At 36.6% G+C, this 21593-nt stretch overlaps 1 protein-coding gene across 2 annotated transcripts; it reads right to left on the reverse strand.

Moving 5' to 3' along the window:
• Positions 1–209: 209 nt before the first annotated feature.
• On the reverse strand, positions 210–20997 carry LOC114365891 (monocyte to macrophage differentiation factor 2). 2 transcript variants are annotated; one of them, XM_028322594.1, is made up of 4 exons: positions 20648–20997; positions 15554–15744; positions 9431–9680; positions 210–2544 (listed from the first exon to the last, which is right to left on the reverse strand). In XM_028322594.1, the coding sequence occupies exons 1-4, from the start codon at positions 20810–20812 to the stop codon at positions 2359–2361; spliced, it is 792 nt and encodes a 263-aa protein (XP_028178395.1). In that variant the 5' UTR covers positions 20813–20997; the 3' UTR covers positions 210–2358. The 2 variants fall into 2 exon arrangements, with proteins under 2 accessions (XP_028178395.1, XP_028178394.1); XM_028322593.1 differs by having other exon boundaries at positions 9431–9683.
• Between the last annotated feature and the right edge of the window lie 596 nt (positions 20998–21593).

Consider the following 21593-nt stretch of genomic DNA (forward strand, 5'->3'; position numbering starts at 1 on the left):
CAATTATCATTTTTTTGTTTTAGGTTCCTAATTTGACATAAGTAGTAAATAATGTAGAATCATGAGTGCTCAGTTACAGTTCAATAGTGTATCTAAAATGTGAGCAAATTTTAGGCCAATATTAAAGCGATATCTATTTTTATTAAGCTTCGAAAAAAAAGTGAGTCACTGTTGCCTCCCTGACCCTACATTAATTTTATGAGATTCTAAGGACTATTTTATACATGTTACTGTACAATTCAATTGGCTTATTAAACCATAAAGATCTTTTAGGTTTGGCATATTGAATAATTGAATTAATTAAATTACCGATAGGACCCTATTTAGACCCGAAGTGTAAACTAAAACCCAAAAAGAATAAAGTTTCACCATTCCCTACTTAAAAATACTTTGCACTCTTAGAGGATACTAATAAACATTAATTTCCCTAACTGGAATATAAAACCCTATTTATCATTTAGATAGATGTTCTACAACCCGATACCATTGTTTACCTAAAAATAAAACTACAATTTTCTGTTTTTCTAAATTACAAAATAACTTTGAACATTAGTTTCGAATTACATAGGTAATATATACGAATAATTTCACCGACATGGTAGGTTGATTAACCATGAGTTTTGTGCAATTATGTATGTTGTATTATACCAAATTACCCTGTGACAACCTTGACTAACCGGCATGAAATGGGTTCACCAAACATGTACTGTTTATGTTTAGTATAATATTGTTTATTCATTTTCGATAGAACTCATTTAGATGTCAAGGATATAAGAACTTAAAAGTTAGTCCTCATTTCTCAAAACAAATACATTGAGAAACATAACAATAATGACTAAAATGGTAACTACATAATTTTGATTAGTAAAAAATAAATAAAAGTTGTTTATAAAAAATTAGTTAGCCTCCATTATAAATATTTTGAGATCACAATACCAATATTTGTCCATCGAAAATGAGCAATAGCGAAAATATGTTGTAAGGCTGAGCTTGGCAAATGAAAGTTTATGGTACATAGTTCAATATAATCTGTCGCAGTGTTTCTCGACTAACTACTATAAATAACTATGATATTTCCGTCTGATATTTTGATTCCAGCCCTTCATTTGCCAGACTAGCCGGTAGGTAACGATCGGGTTTCATACAATAGATTCAATAATATCACGCTATTTCGACAAATATGTTTGTAGCAAACTGACTAGAATTAAATAATAAATTGTCGATTCATCGGTCTGGACAATCCTTTGATTTAAATTAGGTAAATCATTAATTCAGTTTAGTTCAAAATTGTTTTACAACACAATGGTGTGTTGTTGAGGAATCGTTCGTTGAGAATCGTCCGACAGTTGGAACTGCGAGGCGCATTGATGTCACTCCGTCCCACTTCAAACAGAATCGATTGTTCTTGTATCAGACCACCCGCGAACAATGCACAGTGATCTCTCGCATCACATCATTATTAGTAAGTAGGTTAGTAACAGTATGGCATAAAATTCGACTCACAAATTGCGAAGGTTCCATTAAAATCCTAATATAAGTTTCAATTTGGAAGTCTAGCAAAAAATTACCTATTCACATGAATGATTGAGCAATTCTTAACAAATCTATGTTGGGACAATAAATAAGTCTAATTAAATAAGTAGGTAGTGAGGAAAAACATACGATAAGTATAGGATATTCATGACCGTTAAAATTTAAAACCTATGAGATAGATAAGAGTGGTACATTGAACTAGCTACGCTAAAATGTATAACCAACTAACCTAGGGAAAAGTCACATTGAGGTGTATAAAAGATCTCGCTGAAAAAAACTGGATATATATAAGAATAGGTATAAACGTTTCTAAAAACCCCGTTACATTTATATAGGTACTCTAAAAGGGTTGGATTGGTCTCGAGATTCTGAGATACGACTACAACGCTACAACAATACAATAAGTTCAACAATATCTTACAAAATATACACACATTTCGATCATAACTAGATATTTGGCCGAACGCTTCCATGCTGTTCGCTGCCACGAAACGAATTACCAAATTATCAGCTCTGCAATCGATAATCGATGCCTATCTCTAAAATGACTATGAGTATGGTAATCAGATCTATAGTTGCTTACAGTTAAAGGGCACAGGTAGGTAGATATGCAAACGCGTTAGGTCAATCCGACAGCATGGAAATGAGTCAAGTGGAATGATGTACGTACTCGATCGTCAAGTGAGTGGATAAAAGGCTCAGATTGGTGTACAAAGGTCCGGCCGGTGGCGATCGCTGATTGTTAGATTGTTTAATCTGCGGCCTTGCGGTCGAGTTGGGGTACAAAAATAGGTAGAGAGCTCTAGAAGGAGATTCGGGCAGTCTTTAGGATTTGAGTTCGGGGAAGAGGTGTCGGAGGATGGCGAGGTAGTGGACCGTGGCGGCGAGGGCCACGAACACGTGCCATATTGCGTGCGCGAAGGGGATGCGTCCGTCCGACTTGAAGAAGAACACGCCCATCAGGTACAGCATGCCGCCCAGCTTCAGGTCGTACATCGCGGGGAACTGGTGCTGCGGGCAAACAAACATAGATTAACATACATTAAAAAATATTCTTATTTGGCACAGAGAACTTCATTAAAGAATTCCTACAAATATTATAAACGCAACAGTTTGTTATACGGATGTTTGTTCCTCACGCAAACTACTAAAAAGGGTTTTGATTAAAGGACATTGTCAGAAACCGCCTAAAAAACCGCCAAAAAACATTAACCCATCATAATTATTTTCTATTTTTTTTAATACATTAAGCACCCTTTCGTTCTAATGGACACTTAAGCATTGAAAAATTAAATAAATAAGTCTTTTAACGTTTATTCTATAATACTATTACAACTTCCGGACGTTTTGGTGCGTGGCATGGTCTAAAACCTATCAAGTTCCATAATTTTTGCCGATAAAATCTGTACGAGGCATTACCGTACTTTATTGCTGGGAGTCCATGTATAGTGATGTTCCTGCGGCCATCATAGACAATAAAATATCGATTTTGAAAATAAAATAAATCGATTAAACTGCTTTGAAGACTAGATTTGCGTTAAAAGCTAAAAAGATATTGACACTATTACAAGAAGCTATCTAAAGTGTCCAACTGGTCGAAGGTCGTAAATAAAATAAAAATAATTAGGACCATAAACTGATATTCATGGTATCATAACTGTAAAAGTGTCAGAATCCGATGTTGAATCCAATGCCAGTTGAAGTGTGAGAAACATATATNAAACATTTTTCGCGAATCGGTGTTCATACATTCACTTAATACATTAGACGCCATGTTGTCATAAACGACATATTATAAAATCGCTGTGATTTAATATTCTTAATCATTAATTTTATGGCAAGTGTCCATCAGGAATCATTGTTCTTACACACAGAATCGTATTATTTCGCTTTCGGGTAGTAATATGTCAAAATTGTTGGTTCTTAGGCGAACAATGTATGGAGAACGAACATTGTCCTTTACAGTTATTATCGTTTACAGTATTCATTAGATTAATAGCTATAATTTATAACAATCTGTGAGAAACTGAAATTCACGCGAGCGTGCATAAGCTTGTGTTCACATTAGGCTTTTTATTTATGAAAATAACATTCGCGCAAAAATACCAACTTGTGAACAAAATCTGTGAAAGAAAGACGAAAACCTCGTGAGCGGAGGCCAGAAGTTAGTAGTATTATCTCATACCTCATTACTTCGACGAAAAGAAGTACTTATGTATTAATGCAGATGTGGTTCCGCAGTTAAACAAAAATCAAAATACTAATATGCCGTGCCTATAATAAATGCTATGCTCATGCTGTGTCAAGGGAATTAATGAGAAAATATACGTTTTAGGGCCGATTTTTCAATCGTCAGATAACTTTTAACCGAAGAATAAGTTTGACATATTTCCCATACTAAAACTGTCAATGTGCCAAAGTTATTCTTCAGATAAAAGTTATCCGACGATTGAAAAATCAGGCCTTAATCGAGTAATAACGTAGATAATGCATCGCACGCTACTACAGCTATTAATCCAGCGCGGCAATATTTACGGGCCAATATCCTAATCGAGTAATGTAGAAACAATGTCGCATCGTAAACAATAACCATGAGTGAATTTATTATGGTTAGACTATTAGAATGAGTGAGTATTGTGCATTTAAAATTATAAGTAGGTACTTATAATTTTAGATAGGTATCTAATTTAGCATGAGCCATGTCTCTGAGCGTGTAGCTTCGTACGTGCCCAGACAGAGAGCACATAGGGGTCTCTCCAAGCCCAAAGACACTCCCTGTATATTCATAAAACATGTGGAAATCCAGAAAGCCTTCAGTTAGAATTCTAATAAGGTTCTGTAATATTTTTTCTTGAAATAGCAAGGTTTTGAAGCCTGTCTTCATATTGCAGTTTTTTTTATGCAATACAAGGCGGGTATCTGACTGCAATCGCACCTGGTGTTAAGTGAGATGCAGTTTATTGGATTCTATACGGGTTCCAAATACCTAAAGGCTAAGTTGCAGTTTTGGATTTGTTGAATAGGAACGTACAAAATGATTCATGAAATAAAATCCTGAATTCCTAGATGTATTTTAATAATATTGCACTTTATGCATGAAAAATGTTCCTCTCCAAAAGTAATGTCATTCTCAGTACAGTCGCATGCAAAGTATTAAAACAAAAGCAATAGAACCAACACGTTCGACTTGATTTCCAAGTGTATACGAATACGTTGCGAAAACTACGTGCTCTATAAATATTGGACTCAAAGAAAACCGGTAATACACATAGTGATTTGCCGATTTTTTTTAAGGCGACGGACACAATACGGCATTAATATTCATAGGCCGATCCAACAATTTGGTGACACGACAACCTCTAATCGGTTGTTAGTTATTTAAATAAAATATTAGAACATTGATAAATGGTATAAAACCAGGGCGAAGGGAATAGAAGAATTTAGTTTAGTTAGAGGTTCCCACAAATTCTCATGTTATCATCTCTTCTAACTATGGAATAGATAGTGGTCTTGGTCAAGTTAAAAGACGCGTAATTTAAATCTAAATTCCAGCGAGCTAAACCTGGTGGTATTCATTTCTTTATCTAATGTATTAAACAATTTATTAAGCTATTAGGGATAATAATAAAACCCTTCCACAAAGTAGGTATATTGGGCAATAACTTTATGAAATCAATTCGCTTTATGGCTAGCATTCCGCAGCCTTGAAGAGAAATTAAATTCAAGTTATGAAATGCCGTAGGTAGTGGGACTCATTGACATAATCATTTATCATTTCTTCGTTTTTCTTCTTAAGTCTTCAATTATTTTATCTTTTAGAAAACTTTAAGATAAAAAAGATATTGAAATTATGGAATGTTATCTCTATTTTTGTTTGCTTTTGCCACGAAAACTGACGTATGTCAAAGCCATGTTTACATAGATTTTGTCTACAGTTACATTTCCCATATTATGTTAGATACTACAAACAGTTATGAAACCTGTCACTCCATGGCGCGATGGCGTGTTTAACTAAATATTGTGAGTTATTACTTATGTTTGTATTTTTTGTATCTGTCTACACTCTACATGCCGAAGGACCTCATAAACCTGAATAGTTAGTTGACATTTTCGTAGAATATGTATTTGTTTTGCTGCTTGGCCCACAAATCTTTGAAGGATATACCTACAAAAGCGCGTTTTATTAGACTTTTTCGGATACGAATGTCCGAGTCGCAATTGATCGATATTTTATCGAAGTTAAAATGATTTTTATTCACCTACTATGTTATGTAATGTATTTGCTATTTCGTACTTGTGCCCAAGCAGGCATCGCGAGTGCCTGACCCAATGGCCCGTCCAAGGCGAACCACGTTAAATATTTCACGTTCTAAGTAACAAACAACTTAGAAACCGTACTCCATTCGATTTCGTTATTTAATTAGAGTGGAATGGGAATGAAAATCAAATGAACGTTTTTCATTGTTTATATTACTGTTTGATTACATTTTTATACTGATTTGCGTACCGGCAAGTAAATTTTGTGCATAACGACCAGCTTTCGACAAGGTCAACTGGGGAAATATGACATTAAAAGTAAAGTAGTAGCGTAATACATTAAAATACAAGTGAAACAGTTGATAAAAACATAAAAAACTTGTTTTCAACAAAGGCACGCTCACTCACATCCACTTCAAATATTTTTTTAACAAGTTTTCTACGTAAATACTAGAATATTAATTAATTGTTTGTTAAAAGGCAACTCTGTTTATCTTAGTGTAAATGTGTTGTTACTTTTTCTACCTGTATTTTTAAAACAACAGTTAACGTCGCCATAAAATTAGAGGAGAGAGCATATAAAGCGGAGTGACTGCAGCCTAGTTTTTTATTGCAATTTTGACCTCTTTATTTATGGCAAAACTACAAAATTGGAAAATAAATGTACAAAATGTGGGAAAGCCACCCGTATGATAGAAAGTAATCATCTTATACCAACAAAACATATTATGGCATTGATTTGTTTGCTTGACATTCATGTAGTAATTAACCTTTGGATTACCAACTTAATGACTGACTAGCTGGAATCTAGATAGCTAGTCTAAATAAAGTGTCATCAGGCAAAGTGAATAAGGCACAAAAAACTAGCGAATATTTTGCGCATCTTGTAAAGAAAATTAAAGAAATAATAATAGATCTCGAAATTACTGAAGCAAATATTTAAATAAACATTATTTTACTCTGCAATCAAAGATAGTCAAGTAGTATTACCGTGGTCAAGTTGATGATAGCTATGTAGAGGCTAATTTTAGTATCCATTTTGGTTGATATTGTTTGTTTGTAAATTTGTGAATATTAATTTATTGGCACGGATTATACATACGGATGGCGGTACATCAATACAAACACTAGGTGGAATTGGCATCTATGTAGTTGTACCTACTAGGTACGGTGAAAGATGTATGTATAAGCGTCGGAAAATCACGACTTTAATTATACAACCCAACTTCAACTCTTAGATTAAGAGCTGGTGAACGCCAGACCTACGTCATTTTATAAAAGCTGAAAGTTTGTCAGCGTATGGTCCCAATATAGGATATAATGTTGGTGAATCATGAAGTTTGGGTTATCGTGGCTTTGGCAGCTATCTTAAAAAAACTATCTGGCAAGGAGTTGGAACTGTCAAAACTCTCTGGCTGATGTGGAAACAACTTCTAATCATTGCCCTGTCAACGCTTCATACAACAACATTCACTACTTAGCTCTTAATCTATCTCTTCAGTGTCTAAAAGTTATTTATCTATCTCGCCTATGATAACTAGCGCAAAGGTCGCAAGGGCAAGCCGCAAACGACAATGCAGGCCGACCTCTTGTGCAACGTATTCATGTATGGAAATTCAGAGATAGGGCTTCCGAGCCACGTGACATCGTTGCAGTGACCGGTGACGTAGTCCACTTATAGCAACCGCACGAATTGCACCTGGCCTGGTCCACATAAAGCACCTATCGATATCACTATTCGTGGATTAAATATTAACACCTTCGCTGCCAGCCTAAAAATGGCACTGTTCCGTTCGGGCCATGGGGGACAATGATGGGCGACACTTTAACTTTCCGTTCGGGCCGCGTCGGACAATGATGACCGCGAGTCAGACCTATGTTTAAACCTCTGTATTGAGCCGATGGGCAGCATTTCTTCAATAATTCTCATATAAGCTGACCCGCGCGGCTCCCAAGATTAGTGTACGTCACTTGGTTCTTAGGTAAAGCTCGGACTTAGAAAAAAAAAATGTGGATAACGGTAGCGCAATGAAACATGGTAATTATACAATGCATTTTTGCAAATTTATCAACTTTTTAGCAAGATAATAACGGTTTATTAATTAAAACATATCGTTTACTTATTTTATATAATTTATAATATGCAGGACAATAAAAAAAATCACCTTCATTGTTGAACAACCACTTTGTATGAAGGGTTGGTACAGGTAGCTATGGAATGTATCTAGGTGACCTGGAGATACAGCCGGATTATACAGGGTGGTTATACATATGGAACGATAAGTGATCTCACTCGATTATTTCTAAACTATACAAGATATCGAAAAACTAGTTACTGATTCTGAAAGTGCTTCACGAGCTCTTTCAAATGGTACCAATAATAGGTTACAGATTATGGAAACTGGTAACATTGAATTTTTGGATTTTGTAACTTCTCGTTTCCACCCTGTATAATCCGACTGTATCTCCAGGTCACCTTGATACATTCCATAGCAGCTATTTAGGTACATACATTTACCAATTTTGGTGATAAATAGGCATTTTGTATTAGTTTTTGTATGACGCCTAAACAAAAACAAAGGGTAATAATTTGGTGTTATACATAGATTTCGAATATAAAAAATATATAATTTAACTAATTAAGACATGACAAAAAAACTGAGGTATGTCTCGTTTCTGTCGGGCCTGGGTCACAGATGACCGTTCTTCTTTATTTTTACATTTTTGTCCAAGAGAGAGAGAACAAAATATCGATAGGTGCTCTATGTGGACTAGGCCAGGTGCTATTCGTGCGGGTGCTGTAAGTGGACTACGTCGTTGCAGTTGCTATGCTATACAGCGCTTTGTTTTTAACTCGATAAGTGCTTTAATCTCTGGAGCCCCGTTGACTCATTCTTAATTCATCAAACGATTGTTTTTCTATTGTCTGTTATTGCGGCATGCGAGAGGTTAAAAATGATTAAGACCTGAAGCGTTTCATCGAAATAAAAGCAATAAATGTATTACATAGACTTATATGTCCGTTTTCACCATCAATCCCTAATTTGTAAGTGACCCCTATTTGTTAACACATAACAGGAATTTTGTTTTCAAAGGGGTCACTTAAAAATTTGGGATTGACGGTGAAAACGGGCTTTAATCTCTCATAGTAGCCTTTTAAAGTATCAGTTCGGAATTAATGACCGTAAAATTCGGTATTGATAAAAAAGCAATTAAGTCGTTAAACCGCTCTTAGTGGTTTAAATATTGAATACAATCTGTAACTTTATATCATACTGTTATGCCGACCATAATAGGAAATACATTAAGGGATAATCTAAATATAAACATCAATTAAAAGAAACGCATTTTCTTGAAGAGGTTTAGAAGTAACTCTAAACTCTAATGATAAAAGAAACACATCTCAGTCTAACGCCCGTATTCACAAACTGCTTGTGAAGCAACAAATCGAACAAACAGCGTTGAATAGAGCTTTGTGATTGGTTCGTGTGTCACCCTGTGCGTCCAAGCGCACTGTGAGACCTCATAGTAATGTTTGTAAATATGGGCGTCAGTCTCATGACGTGCTCATAATGACATCTCAATTAAATTGCAGGTTTGACATGACCACAATACATGTAGTAAAGTTATGTCTACTTACGTTGGAGGTAATGATTATGGCAGCGGGTCCCAGTCCCATGACGAGGTAGAGAAGCAGCTCCAGCATCTTGTACCGCTCGTGGAAGATCTGCTGGTAGGTGATCCCTAGCACCGCCAGCAGCCAGATGGCCCAGCGAAGTTCCCGGAGCATCCAACAGGATAATGTCCCGACAGTTAGCCAGGGGAAGTACGAGCTTGCGATGAAGATGTATATCATGGCCCGGTCGCAGCGGTGGAGGAAGTGCTTCATTCTACTGGAAAAATATAAAGCGTTAGATAAGCGTGAAACCGCACAAGACCGAAGAAAACAGGAGGCCAAGAAACACGTTTAGGGTCGCTGAGCCATCTGAGTAAGTAAGATAAGCCTTGAACGTAGAACGCGAACGTGCCTATTCGTATAAGCAAGGCTCTGGAGAAAAGAAGAATCCAGTTTTTTTTTATAAAGCAGACCTTTATTTATAAAACTGGATTCTTCTTTTCGAGGCCGCATTATTCGCTTTCTTACTCTTTTCGAGGCCGCATTATTAGGTCATCATCAGCCACCACAATCCCAACTTGAGTCAAGTTTAAATGATCAGCCTATCGATTTTAGAACAAACTAAAAATACAGGGTCTGAAGTTCTGAACGTCCGAAGCTGAAAAATTGAGGTCACATAGAATTTTTATAATAGCATCACTATGTAATTCTTCATTAAATAAGGTATAAACGTCCTCCTACGTAATAACAGACTTCCGTTTCGGCCTCGTGGAAGCCTTAAGACAGCTTACATAAGGATTATGTCTATTTTTACATCATCCATCACCCCTTTTCCTTACGCGTGGGCTATATCGGTCGCAGGTGAAATATTATACGTCATTTGTCTTCTTTATTGGACCGAACCGCTTCCGAAACTTAGTGGTGCTAAGGTACAGATGGACGGTATATCAAGGTAAAATTGTGGTATCTTATGTGGTTGAAATAAGGGCGATTTTGGAACAAAAATGTATGGTCAGATGTGCTATAGGTAATAGGTTTAACCCTGGCGAACATAATACTTCCTACAAATATAATAAAGACGGAAATCTGACAATAGTCGAACGAATATGGATTATTTGTAAATAGAGATAAATTATGCTGTGGAAAACATTGGATACATTTAGTCTGCCATTAAGTTATTAGGAAAACACATAGCTATCATCATCAAACATCAGATAATGGCAGTATTTGCTGTTAGTTTTTATACTAATAACTGTAATTATGTAATGTTTGTTTTAAAGTTGGAGTCCTGTAACCGAATTACTGATTGAAATTTTTAAGGCTTTCTTCAACCACGGCATTTACATTTTCCGGAGGCATATTTTTTTTTTATCCACAACGAGGAAGCTCTTGGCCTGTATCTCACCTGATAGTAAGTGACGATCAGGCCGAAGGTGGAAGCGAGCTTCACCCGGAATCCTCAACCACGGAGGAACTGGCTATCTTACCTCTAACTGCCGGAACACAACAATGCTGTTAACATTGTTGTTATGGCGACAGATTAGGTAAGATGGTGGTAGCAAGCCAGGCGGACTTAGAACAGCCCTACCCTACCACCAACCAAACCGAACAGAAAAATCTGCCCCCACTGGGAATCGAACCCGGTACCTCTGCGTCTGAAGCAGGTGGTCTACTCTAACCACTAGACCACAGAGGCGGTTAAATTAAATATCTTTTTAAAGCAGGTGATAGTAAGCAAAGTTATCTGGTTTTACCACTACTTGTTTGTTGTTTTATCCCAGAAAGAGTCACTTTTACAGTAAGTTTTTAAAGACTTTGTAAGACTTAAGATTTACAAAAAACAAAATGCAAATTACAACTTAACGATAAAAATTAATTATGCAATCTCACTCAATCAATTAAACTTTTACGATTAGACGTTACGTGCATGCGAGAATATCTATTAATTCTATGATAACATCCTAATTAATAAATTAGTGTATTGAACACGCAACTAAACAATCGGAATTCCAGATTACGAATAGGTACGTGTGCTTATTCAAGTAAATTGGTTATTTGATTTATTAACGAGCACCGGGTTGCTATGAGATAGATCTGCCTGGTTTTATACGGTAGTGGGAATATAGTTCCCACCAAATTTTGAACTTTATTCCCTTGTCTTAAGGCCCAAAAACAATTAAAAATTTGGACTTGTTAAAGGCTTAATTAGAGTCATTAACCACATCCCCCACACCAGCCTCCTACCTCTCTCGAGTTCATTAATCATTCAATGAGCATTTTGTCCGCACTCGAAACGTGACTTGCGTGACCGTAATGAGGAAAGATTAGTTACTTACTTACAAGTTTTATAGGGCGTTTAACGAAAGCTATTACCGAAATTAGCTGTTCCAAAATGAATGGACTGTTTGGCTAGCTGACGTCGCGGTGGGACTATTAGGCCATTAACACCTCTCATTCCTTTATACAGTTTTCTCTCAGCGGCAAATTCTATGTAAGTGTCATCTTAGATGTTCTAGACATGATATCAAGAAGTTAATTTTTAAATGTGTCATACAACGATGTCTGATATGTCGCAAGAATTTGTCTGACATGACTAGAGACATTATGTAGGGCATTTGTCCCTTGGAGAATACTTTTATACCATTTGAAGGTGGAGGAATGTTTTTGGACTTTTCAACTAATATTGGCAGCTTGAAGGAGATACAATGTTTTTGGTCATTTCAACTAAGAGTAGGCGCACACCGTTGATTTTTAGTTGGCCGATAGTTGTGCCCGATTTCAAATTGTATGAAGAATCGGCCAAATCGAATCGGCGTAGTGTGCGCACTCCCATACATGCCCATACTGATCAACAGCCCGACTAAACTATCGGCCGACGAAAAATCAACGGTGTGCGCCTACTCTAAGGCTCTTCTTGATTTCGAAGACGACGTGGTAACAAATCTAATAACACTCTTATAAAATTTACAATAGCTATTGGATTGAAATTCAATGCTCAAATGAAATAAATTCTACACGTAGATCTAGTGCTATGCAATGAAAGTTTAAACAAACAATTTTCGTTTTCAGTCGGTCCTTTTTAAATCAGTTTTGTACCTGACTCCATTAAATATAAACGAAATTGAATTGGAGGATACACAAACAAGCCAGCATCATGAGAATGGAAAAGTTATTTCAGCGGTGTACCCACAATTCAGTATTTATTTTATGAAATAAGTATTCCAAACATGAAACCAACATAAAGTGAAGAAACAGAAGCTTCTGAAGAAAAACTTCGGTTCGTTTTTACGCGATTTCTAGAGAGGGAAAGTTTTCGATCGAGAGTATGTATAACTGGTATTACTATGTATTTTCGTCTGATTCATTTTGAACTTAGTTACATAGCATTATTTTATGGCTGATGGCTTTTTGATTTGCTAATGAGTTTCAAACGTTCAGGGTAAGATACTTAAATTTTAATGGTGTAAGTTATACCACAAGTTATACTTAGTAAATTCAGTTTAGAGACGAAGATTCAGTGAAACTTTTAATAATATAATTTGAACTTTTACTGAACTTTGAAGAGTTTACCTATTGAATAGAACGATATGAAAATTATTTTTAAATATCAATTTCATAGGAGTCGCTGAAGATCATTCAACATGCATAAAGGCATAATTATCTAAGCCAAGCTTATACTCTGGCTGTGTACGTGGAATCAGAAGATGTTTGTGATGTGCTCCCCGAACCTGAACTCATATTATGACCTCTGTCATACCTAGCAGTCCGGTAGGTACGTGAACCATCAGACCAAGCGACCTTGCCTGAATTTAGTACTGAATTTTATGCTCGTACACTGCCCTTACGTGACGTCATTTGCAATCTCGTAGGACTCTAACAATGTCTCACATTGTAGTTTCTTTAGCATGTGTTGTAGGGCCTGTTCTCCTGTTTGTTGCCGGCTGAAAGCTTGTCTCAACATCTACAGACGGCACGTCTATTATTTGCAAATATCGATGCGTTATAAATAGCTTTTCTCCGATAAAGGCCGGGGCGTGGGAGGGGCGCTAACACTTGCGGCTGTCGATAGATTGTCTCTAAGTTCCACTTATAGAATCTCTTGGGCGTTGCATCCCTGCCTTTATAAATGCGGTATTAGATCTGTCTGCTTTCGTTATCTCGTGTAAACCGCTGATTAATTTCGTTAAGAAATAGATGGGAGCGAAAAAATGTTGTAAAAATAAAGGATGAAATTTTTACGAACCTATAATTTATCTTCGCGATATGAAAATGCTTTTAGTAGATACATATTATGTGTTTTTTATGAGACGCGCGCGGATTTGCATGGTTTTTCGTTACAGGCAGAATTTACAGCAGAATAAACTATACTTAGGTTCTTATAATAAACTATACGTGGCCTGCCTTTAATAACTATTAGGCTAGATGACAAAATTTCAATTATTTGTCCGTTAGACAGATAATTAGAAAATATTAGACTCATATTTTTTATTTTCTTTCATAATTAAATAATAACAATGCTACATCGAGTTGAAATGGCGCGTTACGTCACGCTTGAGTAGATTTTTTACTCAAAAGTGACGTCACGCGACATTTCAACTCAATTAATACTGTAACTATTCGATTAAAAAAAAATATGTGTCCAAAAATTTTTTATATCTGTCTGACGGACTAAATAGAATTTCAATTTCATTACCCAGTCATCATCCCTAATAGGGATAGGAACCATTTTATAAGATCGTATCTAGACGCGACGACGAGACTCACGGTTCAGTTTCCATCGCGACAATACTTCGACATTACAGTCAGTAACCAACTGAAGGCTGTGTATATTAACGCAATATTATGTGAACGTTAAGTCTGTAAACTTTAAGCTCCTATCTCACTGAAACACGCCTACGCACGTCTGGCGTCCCACGAGTTTGATAGGACTTAATAAAATTAAAGTAGTACCTGACTAGACTAAGCTTAACTATAAAATCGTACCTGTAATAATAAAGAGAGACAGATAGGACGTACTACGTTGTTGGTATGCGACCAGTAATTTTTGGAACTACAGCACTCTATTGCAAAAATCATTCATTGTTTGAAGAGAACATTTTATTTATTTAAAAGCTTTATTGTACAAAAGGCGAACTTAGTAACGTGTGGAATTTTCTACCAGATAATCTTAAAGATAACATTTAGGCCAGAGATTTTGAGAATATTAACCAAGAACATAATATTCACATTATTATTATATTATTAACCCAGAGACAGAAGCTAGTTATGCAAGCATAGTGGGTTTTCTGTCTAAGTAACATCGTTATTCTTGTCATCAGTAGCAAAAAAAATATGTAAGTATGTAATTCAATTCAAACACTCAGCTGGAAAACGAAACGAAAAAAATCTACTGAAGTTTCAATTATAGAATTCCATTTATAGAAGCGTCAATCATCCCAACTAATATTATAAATGCGAAAGTAACTCTGTCTGTCTGTCTGTCTGTCTGTCTGTTACGCTTTCCCGCTTAAACCTCGCAACCGATTTTGATGAAATTTGGCATAGAGATAGTTTGAGTCCCGGGAAAGAACATAGGATAGTTTTTATCCCGGTTTTTGAAACAGGGACGCGCGCGATAAAGTTTTTCTGTGACAGACAAAATTCCACGCGGGCGAAGCCGCGGGCGGAAAGCTAGTGCTGAATACTTCAACAATGGCCGGGCTATCCCCGAGTGCTTATCATACTTCCCCCGGGAACAGAGTAATAAAATAATTCGGAAAGGTCTGCCGAAATTGTTTCAGTTTCCAGAGATTACTTCATGAAAACGAGCTACAACATTTATAAATGGCGAAAGGTTCTAGAGACTTATTCTTTTGTTAGCTCAAAGTAGGAGTGAACAAAGTAAGTTATTATTTTTTACCCGTATGACCTGACTGTGATACGACTGAACAGCTTCTCTTGCACTTAAAATGTAAGGCTCCGTTTTTTTAAACGAGAGCTTTTCAGTTTCTATTGCCATCGAGTAAATTAAAATTAGAAACTGTTCTTCCTTGTCAGACTTTCATTTTTCTCTACAGCAAAAAAGAAGCAGTGATGCAAAGGATCGGTACGGGATGCGTAAAACACTTCTGTGCACCGCACCTAATGGAAATTTGAACTAGCACTTACGTGTCAGATCGGCAGCAGCATACGGAGTGGAAGGTGGTTGAGACTGCAAAAAGGAGGCATAGGGCCAGCCCGTACACCACCGCGGCGATCGCTTGCGGCGCGTTGACGGACCGCGTGAGCAGCTCACGCGCACCAAGCGACGCGGGCGCCACGCAAAGTGCGTGCGTGCACACGTTTGCCACATTCTCCACCTGGCGACAAGGATTAAATGGTCAGATTTGTGGTCTAAATGTTCTGAAAAGGGCCTGTGTACTGGAATGTCTAAGGGACACCCACTCCACACTAGCGTCTTTGGAGCATCTTTTTCTGGCATGCGCGCGCGCGTTGCGTCAACGTTGCAAGTCTATAATGCTCGAAATACACTAGTGTGGGGAATCCCTAATAAAATATGCTAGAAGCGGACAGGTATCATAAGATTTATAGTCACGACAACTCCAATGAAAGACTTGCTTACAGCGTAACGTATCCTTACCACGTATTGATCAGTTATTTGAAATTGTCGATCGATTCCTATTAGATGTCGTAATGGTTGGAATCAGTAATAATTTGGAATCGGAGCTCTGTAATCAGTGTAATGGATACCCTTGGTATAGTTTAATATTCCCATTGTTTTATACGTCAAAGCACCAAACAGACTTTGGAATATCCGTCTATTTTCGCTGAATGAAACCAACGTCTGCTCACGTGTGTTGTTATTGCACGTAGATAGTTGGAATCGTAAACATTGTGATAAAAATAGATACACTGATGCTGCTTAAACTGTTACGGAAGCCTTGGGCTGATACCGAGATCTGGATCTTAATCGATAAGTGATGCAATCGCAAATCGTTTCAGATAGTAGGTAAAGATTAATAGATAAAGGAAAGTTTAGAAGAAGCGTCCAGTGGCTTTCGTGTGGGGCGAACATTGTGACATAGGTGGGTGTAATGGACATTGTTATGACAAAACCTTTGATAAACTAAACAGAAGCACCAAACCAGGTGACTAAAAGCTCCCATCCCTAAAGTAAAACGCATGCTGTCTACAGTTCATGTGGCTTTTGTGAAGCCATTATTGTTTGCCATTTATCAACCGCTCTGCACTAGAGGGAAGTCGATCCTTAACTTCTCCTATTATATTTAGATTAAGTACCATCTACGTTGCGGGTCAGATGCCGGTTAAACATTCCCCCGGGATTAAGTTAGCCTTTACTGGTTGGATCTAGCTACCTAGCTGCAGAAGTACTGTAGTTGTGGGAACAATCAGGGTACTAACTAAGCGTCCCATTTAGGGTTTAACGTCACTGCGAATCAGGTCCACATTGGTCAAAAAAATTATATTGACTAAGTAGAAAGTTGATATCGTGATACCACGGGTGATACTGATACTAAAAGAAAAATCGAGTAGATAGGTAATATGGAATCTCATCATCAGTAAGACCTCCCCCAGGAAACGAAAGGGGAGGAACGTCAAAGAATACAATATAATGGAACGTTATATGTGTAGAGGAAAACAATTACCTACTTACATGTCAAGTTAAGAATGGGGAGGAACTCTTGAAAGGCGGAAGACAAAGCAATAGTCGAGGCCATGGTCGGCTCGTATTAAAGTATAATGGATGCGTGCTGCGTGCTCACCAACTCTTACGATCGTATGGCTATCGATTGGAGCCCTGCTGAAACTGGGATAGCTTATCAACGTTTAATTGGAACCCAGAAGCAATTAAGTTACGGTTAAGAACGCTCCAATGTGGAAATTCTGATCAACTAACGTGTAATTGTTATCACAACGTAAGGATATACCTGAAACGACTGACGACAGATTCTATTTTAGATTTCAGTTGATTTTAATGAATAGGGGTGCTAGGGGGGCGTCCATAAATTACGTGAGACAATTTTGGCTATTTTTCAACCCCCCCGCCCCCCTTTGTGAGATTTGGTGAGATTTTGCCTGACCCCCTCCCCCACCCCCTAATCTCACGTGATATTTTTAAAAATCCGAAATTTAATAGTTTTGGAGTAATTTAACTGAGTTTCAAAGACTATTTTTCGATTTAGGGATCCGTTTGCAAACTATTAAAGTTGAAAGTGCCAATTTTTGTTCGAGCGGGGCGTCCCCCCTAAAAACTAGACTGNCCCCTCCCCCACCCCCTAATCTCACGTGATATTTTTAAAAATCCGAAATTTAATAGTTTTGGAGTAATTTAACTGAGTTTCAAAGACTATTTTTCGATTTAGGGATCCGTTTGCAAACTATTAAAGTTGAAAGTGCCAATTTTTGTTCGAGCGGGGCGTCCCCCCTAAAAACTAGACTGTTGGCTTGAAAAATCTGGAAAAATTCATAATAATACTGCTTTTTATGAACTATCAAGAAAACAATAACGGTTAGGGTAGGTCAGTTAGTTTAAGAGTAATAGTCATTTAACTTATGTATTATAAAATTTCATATCTAATAAAAAATCCTTGGAAGAAAATATTAAAAGTTACTTTAGATGAAGTAATTGCTTGCTTCTGAAATATATTTTGTTAACGACGGACAACTACGGAACCTTACACTGCGCGTGGCATGACACGCACTTGGCCAATTTTTTTACTTAAGATTTAAACCCAGTTTTCTGGCAAACTCTATTTCTCTATTTCTTGCGGAAAAAATTACGTGATATTTCCTGAGACCCTCCTTCTCCCCCACGTGAGATTTAGTGAGGTTTTTGTTTACCCCCTCCCACCCCTAAAAGTCTCACGTAATTTATGGACGCCCCCTAGTTGCCGCAAACTGGGACGCTGTGATACAACTTATGATACCGAGGCCCGTATAAAGCCAAGAACTCGACTCAAACATGAATCAAGCCTGTGATGGTTTAACTTTAAAGTTAACATTTGAACCAATAGTTTAGTACCTATTCTTAACTCCTTTAGATTGATATTTGAGCGTCTATAGACGGGTTTTTAACTGACAATTCAACCGTGTTAATGCGACCTCCAGATTGCTTAGTGCTAAACAATGCACATTTGCAGCAAAACAAGTTATACATGCAATATAATGAATGCTCCGTGTAGCAACATCCTGCTCTCGCGTGACTGCGAAGTGGCGACACGTAATAAGTGTTTACTTATCGGTGTCCACTGACGCTGACGATCTACCAATGCCTAATTGGCAAGTCGAAAATAGAAGATTATTAGATATTAATATAATTTATAATAATTTTATGTTCTAGACAACCAGATAAGACCGATGACCGATCGTTATGGTTTCGAAGTAAGAGACTATTCTAAAATTAGGAGATTTTCATACACAAGAGATCATCACGAAATCTATGTATATTTATAAAAGCGAAAGGTCACTGACTGACTGACTCACTCATCACGAAATCTCAGAAACTACAAGAGCTAGGTAGGAGTCTCAAATTTTGCATAGGGGTTCCTTTCAGAACGTAGCTTAGGTGCTCACTAAGAACGGATTTTACGAAACTCCACCCCTAAGGGAGTAAAACGGGATCCGGGATACGAAGTCCGGGCGGCCGTTAGTAGAGTAATTTTCCTGGACGAAAACGAAGTTTACGCGGCGATGTCCAACTCGCAATTTTTTAAAGTCGTCTGGAACTCTGGAATGAGTCGCGTCGTGCGAAATGTAAGATGCACATTTAATTAAAAAGCAAATTTGGCACAAGGCGACAACGATATATTTAAATAAAAAGCTAATTTTCATGCATTAAAATAGTAGGTAGGTAATTACCTTGTATAAAAAAAACGAACTTTATACCATCTAGGTACCTAACTGAAAAAGAAATTCCTACTTTAAATTTTATGAATTTCATCTCAATTAGTAACCGATAGGTTTCCAATTTTTTTTAATAGGCATAGGTATTTATAAAAAAAATATAATCTCAGAGTTAAACATTGATTAAGTTTTTTTTTTAAATTAATTGTGTAATTAATCTAAATTGTGATATCATCATTCATAGTACTCAATCAAAACAATATATTTTATGTGTACCTATTACATCATTGATATCCCTCTGATAAACACAATGTACGTAATCATTGGAAATGTTTGAAAGATGAGATTTCAACTGTAAATTCGCAGAAAATACTGTGATAGGTATGCATGTATAAGTTTTATGGTGCAAACTTAGATTAATAAAACCTAGATGGATAGTCTTCATACAAACGCTTCGTCAAGAGTGAGGCAAAAATCTTATGTCATTAGTGTCAATTTTGTTGGGGAGTGTAGACAGTGAAGGCGATTTTCCAGAAAGTAGGGAAATTTTTAATACGTTTTTAATTATTTTATAATTAACAAAAACAAAACGCATCATGTACTTACTTATTTATTGAATTCAAAGTACCTACCTAATTACAATAAGATAAATCGACTTAAAAGTCTCGATTTCATAAAAAAGGAAGTGTATTTGTATGGCGAACAATTGGGAAATAAATTTTCTTGTTACTGGTATCATTCCCGTATTTAATTTTTGAAAGCCTAATTCAAGCAAAATACGCGTCGAATTGTAGTACTTACTTATGAAATGTAACACTGGTCACTTTCTTTCGTTTTTCTGATGTATTTTAGACACCCTTTCACAGCACAAACCGTTTTAATTAATTAAAATTCGTCGGACGTGTTTACAAATTTTTCACTTTGACAGTTCATGTGACGTTTACGGGTGAGCCGTGCCGGCTCCCTAAAAACTGCCTCACCTTTCGTGCACTGACTATCTATCTAGGTTTTATTAATCTAAGGGTGCAAAAAAATATCTGCTATTACCTACTTATTGTTTGAAACAAAAACTTGACTTAAACTTTAGTTTAATGTTATTACATTTTAATGTTACATGTAATTTCATTCTTGAATCGCATATTATTGCAAAGGTATTTCTATCATAATATGTACTAGTTAATATTATTATTTTATGTATGTAATAATTAATGAATCCAGTTACCTATTTGAATAAAGTTTTTTAAAGTTCATCACAATAATGTATTATATTACAATTAAAATATTATTTAATTAAACAAAGTAGCAGTTGTGTTATCATAGACTAAATAATTTAATTATGTATTACTGTGATTCCTTTAATATTATTAATAAAAATGTACCAAAATAGTTTGTACTCACTGTGGTTGGCACATAGGCCTTGTTGGACGTAGCCCTTTCATTCATCCACTTCACGGATTTCAGCTTTTGCCAGGGAAGATCATAGTGGAAATAAATTTTACTTTCATTGAACTTAGATTTAAATTTCATTATTATCACAGAAAATAAGCTTACAACGTCACCCATTTGGCTTATGTTTTATTGGAATGGCAGCTAAACATTAAATGGTCATGAGACCAAAGACTGTACGCTTAAGCTTATATTATTCCCAACATTCATGATATTAATTCAATTTACGTTTTTCTGTTAGAGAACACATTTTTCCTCCCTTTTGTACAACAACCACCTCGGTCGATCTCACTTGACAGAATGCAAAAAAAGTGACAACTGACATGACTGACAGCACCTGTGGTCCTTATCCACGTACAAACTTCTTTAAATTCAATATTATCTATCTCTTTTGCGTGCACTGGAACACTAGGAGGAGTGAAAGAAATAACTGAACTAGTATAGTAACAAAAACATTTTTTACAGTAGGACCCCGCTGTCAAAGATGATGAAGACATTTTTATTGTATTCTGTGGCAAAGATAATGATACTTATACAGCCGGTAGCTTCTTCTTTTATTAAATGTAAAGGATAGCAAGGGGTAGTAAGCCAAGCATGCTAGGAGGTTGCAGCAAGGGTTGTTGTAGGCAATCCTAAAAATTGTAAGAAAATTTGGCGTTCGAAACGAAAACTTATTCCCAAACCTGTCAGTTGGAAAGATAAGCGGCCTGCGGTTTCTATCATATAGATGACCCACGCTGAACTGTCCCACCAAACTCAAGGACAGGGGGGCGCTACCATCGTTCAACTATATGGTTTCCAACATGGCAAAAATCTGAACCAGCGATCCGGTATTGACGGTGGCGCCCCACTGTCAATGTCATCGACAGGACAGTCCAGTATTTTGGAACTATAAAGT

Source organism: Ostrinia furnacalis, unplaced genomic scaffold (genome assembly GCF_004193835.3).
Source record: "Ostrinia furnacalis isolate ACB-3 unplaced genomic scaffold, ASM419383v2 OfSCF7680, whole genome shotgun sequence".
NCBI lineage: Eukaryota > Metazoa > Arthropoda > Insecta > Lepidoptera > Crambidae > Ostrinia > Ostrinia furnacalis.